Source organism: Neodiprion virginianus, chromosome 1, assembly GCF_021901495.1.
Source record: "Neodiprion virginianus isolate iyNeoVirg1 chromosome 1, iyNeoVirg1.1, whole genome shotgun sequence".
In the NCBI taxonomy this organism is placed as follows: Eukaryota; Metazoa; Arthropoda; class Insecta; order Hymenoptera; family Diprionidae; genus Neodiprion; species Neodiprion virginianus.
Genome location: NC_060877.1, coordinates 27,212,717 through 27,219,190, shown reverse-complemented (window position 1 = coordinate 27,219,190; position 6,474 = coordinate 27,212,717). Strand labels below are relative to the sequence as shown.

The window sequence follows — 6,474 nt, the reverse complement described above, 5'->3', positions numbered from 1 at the left end:
ACAGTTTTTATTGTAGCCTAATAGAAGCGTTGAATGAATTTCACAATTTATACCATTTAACAAGTGGTATCGTCGATCGATCGGAGACACTATCGCCAATGAAATGACTCGTCTGTCTCATAGTAGGAAATATCCCTTATTTCACGTCAATTCAGGACACTTTTCTAATCGGATAGCTGCCGTTGCCGAGTGTAAGTAAAGATCGAGAAAGCACGCCTTCTTCTTACTATTCGGTAGATCGAAAATTGCAGTGATGGTATAGTGGAAAAAATGGGCTATTCCGTTCAATCCAAGTTCTCGATTTCACCCGCTGCAACTCATACCGCAAACTTCCTATTTAAGGGGATGTAAACGCACGTGATCATGTGGTGCCTAACTTCAGTATTGATTTATTCGGATTGTTCAAATATATAACGACCATTTGGTCATCGGGCAATGTAATCGTAAAATTTTACCAACGTATCATTTAAAATTTAACCATCGCATGGGGTCTGGTATTATCACTACACTTGCCTCGTGTTCACATGGATGAGGTCAGGGCTTTAGTGAAGGTTCCGAGGAACTGAAGAAGACCGTGACCTTTGGTTTTAACGTAATTCATATCTTCGGCAAGATCTATTACACGAACCTACAATTACCGTTTTTTATTGGGGTGTAATTTGCCTCCTTTAACAGAGATAAATGATTACTATATTTCTGGGGTTGAATTCGGACAATTTTCGCGTTATTGTATTCGATTGGTTGTACTTATTCCGCGTTAATCCGGAAATGATTTTTTTCATCTTTACAACGTGTTCTCGTCACCAAATTATCAAGTAACTTGTTCATGTTTCGATTTCGTTTCGCGATGCACGAGTCACGAGTCATGTAATTCCGTGACAAAGGTTTGAGAAAGCTTTATTACGCTTTCACAAATCCGCAACAGCTGTATCCAAAAAGCTATTGGAAAAAAATCATATTTTTCATTCTTCCGGAGCTATATCTTGTTGCTTGAATTTAGCAATGACCAAAACAAGTTTTCCAAATGTGAGATATATCCTCTCTCTGAATCGAGAAAAACCGAGGAAAATCAAGTGTTGTTAAATGTGAATGTCTGTATTTTTTTTTATACACTTCATAACTCAATCAGTCATATTTTTTCTACCGATGAATCAGCCACCAACCCATAATGTTGATTTAGGCACACGATATTACTGTACTTGCTCGCGTAGCCAGTTGAGCGAATCCTTGCATGAAGGAGTGCAACCTAGGAAACGGAACAACATTCACTCCGCCAGCTTTCGCGGAATAGTATTCAATTGACTGTAGAATTTTGCTCTTTTAATGATATCGTATAACGATAAATCATACGCGACTACTCATTTCAAAGAAATATTATGCAACAAAATGTAAGGAAGTATAATCGTTACTGCACACATTCACTATTCATATTCTATAAGCGCTTCGATAATAATTTCAATTTTTGAAAAGATGATCATACTTTGGTAGCGGAGCATAATTATACGAGCTTGATACGATCCAGTGTTCAATTCCTTTTGTCACTCATCGTTTTGGGTTAGTGAAAACACGTCATATTATACATGAAACTAGTGTCCTAGTTTTTTCTGTCACGCTTCCACCGGATTATAATATATTTTAATCAATTTTCAGTCGCCATCGTAATTTATCAATTCGAGTGAGTAATTGCAAACTATATTGGGAACAGACAAGAACAAATAGGTACTGTATATTTCAAACTGTGGGATAGAGACAGTTTTTATAGTCTCTAATACACATTACTAGCCCTGGAATTGCTATTCTGTATAACTCATGATGCCATGTGTGCCGTAGAAAGTCATTACAACTCGCGACTGGCAGGCTGGAAAAATTTATGGAGGGACAGAATGAGGTACGTTACAATTTTCTATTGTCCTGAGTTTGAGTTTTGGCCAAATCGAATCAAGGATCATGCACAATTCTAAAAAATAAACTCTATAAAAGGTATATTTCAATCCAAAACATTATGCGCATAACTTGTCAACTCAATCAGATCTGTATTCGAAATGAGTTCAAGACCGAAGGACGTTTCGTGATAAGAAATGCTAATTTTACGGTGAAACGCACCGAAGGATCGAGATAAGACTTGAATACGTATAAAAATGTAACATATAGGTACGTACAAAAACATGGCTCGGTCCTTAAAGTAGGGGCAGGTAACACTTTGTTCCTGTAAGTAGGACAAATCGTAAATGGCAACGAGATAAGATCGATTCTGTTCCATAACTTTTTGAAATACATTTTTAATTCGGTGAATATTTTTTATACAATGTTACTACGGGTGCTATAAAAACCGCAATTTTTCTGCCTAGCTCCAAATATTCGCACCGCGGTCAAAAATGGCAATTTCAAATCTGTTTCGCGTGTGCAAATCGTGAACTGGTCACATTTAACGACGTGGTTTTCTTTCAAATGTTAAGTGCTCAACTGCCTTGTAGCCACGTCTTGGCAGCAGTGGTCAAGCAGGGTCGATACTCTTAGGTCAGCTAACGCAGGACACGCGAACTCACCCTTCTGGTTCCTTAGACGTTTATAAAGACTTCGATTCGACCAGATTTCACGTGAAGAAATTTTCCTAAGATATTAACATCGTCGCAGAATATCACTTTATGCAAAAATTTGAATTGCAGTTGTTCAAGGTAAAACGTTGCGAAGAAGTTACGGGCTGATAATAATTCTTCCGAAATTCAAGTCGCATGGATAACTATCCAGACTCAATAATAGAATAGTTAGTCGACGTTATTTGTGTCGGCTACCAATAGTCCTGTAATAGTGAACTTTTTATGTATCTCTTTTTGATGCAGTTTTTTTTTTTTTTTGCATACACAGCGCTACGTATTCATTGTGAGGACACTATTACAGTAGTCGTGACTTGTGCTTGCGGTAAGAAATCGCAAGAACCTATCAATTGGAACCGTCCAGAAGAATTCATCTGACTCATTGAAACTGCAATATTTTTTAAATCAAAATTGCACGCCACGTTGTATAAAGTTTTCTGTCGACTGACTGGCAAAACCTGCGATTTCTCTGAGTCGGCGATGCGTAGTCACAAATTCACCTCGTGTCAGCGTTGACATTCAACTCCGCAGGGTCATTCTAGCGGTCTCGGGTTTGCCAGTTAAACAAATAGGTACTGCAGGCATAATGAATCGAGGACACTTCTCGATATTCTAACATAAATTTCAAGCTCGGACTTTCCTTGGATCGAATCAAGTCGAGGGTTGGAAACAAATTCTAAACAGTGGACGGATACAACGGTGAAGACTTGCTAAATAATACATTCGGAAGTCTTTAAACACACGATGGAAGTGGATACACCGTTCGTCTTTACAGATCACCTATCGTTAAGAATTGTTAAAAACTAAACAAATTTCAAAATGGACTGCACACATTTCGTGGGAACATTTTTATTTCTTTCGTTTTGCTAATGAGTCTCAAATGACATTCGATAAGAGATCTTTATTTTTTTTGCTTCTAATGTTACCATTTTTATTAAAAAATTTCGAGAATATTGTACAAAAAACAACGGCTGGGTAATTTATTTTGTCACAAAGACGTATATGAGAGAAATATTCTGTAAAAGAATTTAAAAAATCGCTCTATTCTTTTACTGTTATCATGACTTCGGCGTGCAGCAAAATAGTAATTAATTGTGCCACGGATACTCAAACGTTATATCTTTACTTCGCTAATACCTGTTTAATTGTAGTATGATACAAAGGGCGAAATTCACAACCAGTTGCTTATATGCAAGCGTTTGTTAATTCCTTACTATGTAGTATATCTTAGCACCGTGAATCCTGGTCAAATATACAAGCTAATGGATCAAGTTTACTGGTAAAGACCCTCCAGTAAGTTTCCTAGAATGTCTGAAGGACATCTGCCCAGTTGGCCGTGCGGCTTTACACTCTCTAGAGCGTATACGATCTAACTGAACCACTGTGAACGAACAGGTATGCATTATCTTCCCCTGAATAAATAGCTATAGTAACACTTGTCATGCGTAAATCGAAACTGTTTCAACTTTCATTAAGGTCGTCGCAATGCAAAATTCATTCTACACTAATAACACGACATATCCCCAAGACGACTTTCTTTCCTATTTATAAGCGTGGTAAAAAGCACAGATAGATTCTGTACACTGTGAATGCTTTCTGCTGTTATCATCATCATACATAGTCACACATAGCATTAAATTTCGAAATCCAAATTTCGGATGTTCGGATGTTCAGAGATTACATTTTGACGTCACAGAAATTTTTTTTTTCTCCTATATATTCGACCACGATAACAGTCAGCAGAATTCCTCAGTCCGGAAATAAACGCGCAGTAGACAAGACGTACGAAAATCGCGCTCCGCTAAATTCGAGCACCAGATCCTCCATCTTCCGGGTACTGCGGTTCAGGTCGTCTACCTGGTGAATTTCCGCTTCCAGGACGAACGCTCCGTAGTCCCGGCGCCTCAGATCCTTTACCTGGTGAGTCTCGAATTTCAGGACGAGCGCTCCTTAGTTCCTGGGCTTTAGGTCTTCTAACTGGTGAATTTTGATTTTCAGGATTGGCGCTCCGTAGTTCCTGGGCTCCAGGTATTCCACCTGGAGAATTTCGACTTTCAGGACCGGCGCTGCGTAGTTTTTGGGCTCCAAGTCGTGTACCTGGTGAATCTCGACTTTCAGGACTGGCGCTCCGTAATTCCTGGGCTCCAGGTATTCTACCTGCTGAATTTCGACTTCCAGGACGAGCGCTCCGTAGTCCCGGTGCCTCAGATCCTTTACCTGGTGAGTCTCGAATTTCAGAACGAGCGCTCCTTAGTTCCTGGGCTCCAGGTATTCTACCTGGAGAATTTCGACTTTCAGGACTGGCGCTCCGTAGTTCCTGGGCTCCAGGTATTCTACCTGCTGAATTTCGACTTTCAGGACCGGCGTTCCGTAGTTTTTGGGCTCCAGGTCGTGTACCTGGTAAATTTCGTCTTTCAGGACTGGCGCTCCGTAGTTCCTGGGCTCCAGGTATTCTACCTGGTGAATTTTGATTTTTAGGAGTGGCGCTCCGTAGTTCCTGGGCTCCAGGTATTCTACCTGCTGAATTTCGACTTCCAGGACGAGCGCTCCGTAGTCCCGGTGCCTCAGATCCTTTACCTGGTGAGTCTCGAATTTCAGAACGAGCGCTCCTTAGTTCCTGGGCTCCAGGTATTCTACCTGCTGAATTTCGACTTTCAGGACCGGCGTTCCGTAGTTTTTGGGCTCCAGATCGTGTACCTGGTAAATTTCGTCTTTCAGAACTGGCGCTCCGTAGTTCTTGGGCTCCAAGTATTCTACCTGCTGAATTTCGACTTCCAGGCCGAGCGTTCCGTAGTCCCGGCGCCTCAGATCCTTTACCCGTGAGTTTCGAATTTCAGGATGAATGCTCTTTAGTTCCTGGACTCCAGGTGTGAGAACTTATTATGTCTTACTGAATAAATTATGAATACTAATAAATAAATATGAATAATCACAGTCATCGTATCCCCTTTTGGTACACCCCAACGTCATCGTCTGTGTTAACAAGTTGAAAAATCTCAAACGATACACCTCTTTTGTTTTAAGGGCATACAGACTGAGGTGATTCGCGATATATATATATATATATATATATATAAATATATATACATAATTTATTGTGCAGTTATAGGTTCTCAAGTATATTATGACATTGTGTCATCCGAATATTTAATGACCTATTAATTTTTAATTACTCACCCAATCGATTTACAGATCGTAGCAAGAGCACCAGCATAACGGTAATTATCTAGTCGAATAGATACATCGTGATGGTATATTTTCTCAACATTGAATATCCATTTACGTCATTATCTAGTTTTCGCGTTTCACCAGGTAGACTATTACGTAGACTATATATTACGATGTATACGAGTGCGATTATCAGGTAGTCGGTTAAATCTGACTATTTTACGAATATATGGTAAACCGCTGACAGTAAAGCTTATCCAATCGAACATAGCGATCGAACGAGCACAAAAATCATCTATAATTATAGGCATACCGACGCCGAGCGAGCTTTAGCGAGCGAGGGTTTTGCAGCTAGTAACTATTAAAATGACGTGGAATATTCGGTTTCCAATTCCATTTACTCACCATATCCCATGCAAATTCTACTTGCGAAATAACAATTCCGAAAATCTTGTCTGCTCTCAGTATTCAAACTTCGAGAATTCATACGCATGCCTATAATCAGATGTTCGATCGCAGATCATAGATTCGAAAATATTTAGAAACCCTAAAGAACAGCCTGATATGGTGTCTGAATTCAAATGGGGTGTGTTGTTTGAATCAGTGAAAAGACAAACGACTTCAGCGATCATTGCTTCGAGCTATAATTAAAGGGAACAACTTAATGCAAGAGATATTAGATCTATGAGTAGCTAGCTCACTCAGCAGGTAA

At 39.6% G+C, this 6,474-nt stretch overlaps 1 protein-coding gene across 1 annotated transcript; it reads left to right on the top strand.

Moving 5' to 3' along the window:
• The first annotated feature begins 3,654 nt into the window (after positions 1-3,654).
• Positions 3,655-6,355, top strand: LOC124310263 (uncharacterized). The gene is made up of 6 exons (XM_046774075.1): positions 3,655-3,678; positions 3,746-3,873; positions 4,367-4,514; positions 4,593-4,622; positions 4,713-5,042; positions 5,103-6,355. Exons 1-6 carry the CDS (start codon positions 3,655-3,657, stop codon positions 5,415-5,417), a joined length of 975 nt encoding a protein of 324 aa, XP_046630031.1. The 3' UTR covers positions 5,418-6,355.
• Positions 6,356-6,474: the final 119 nt, after the last annotated feature.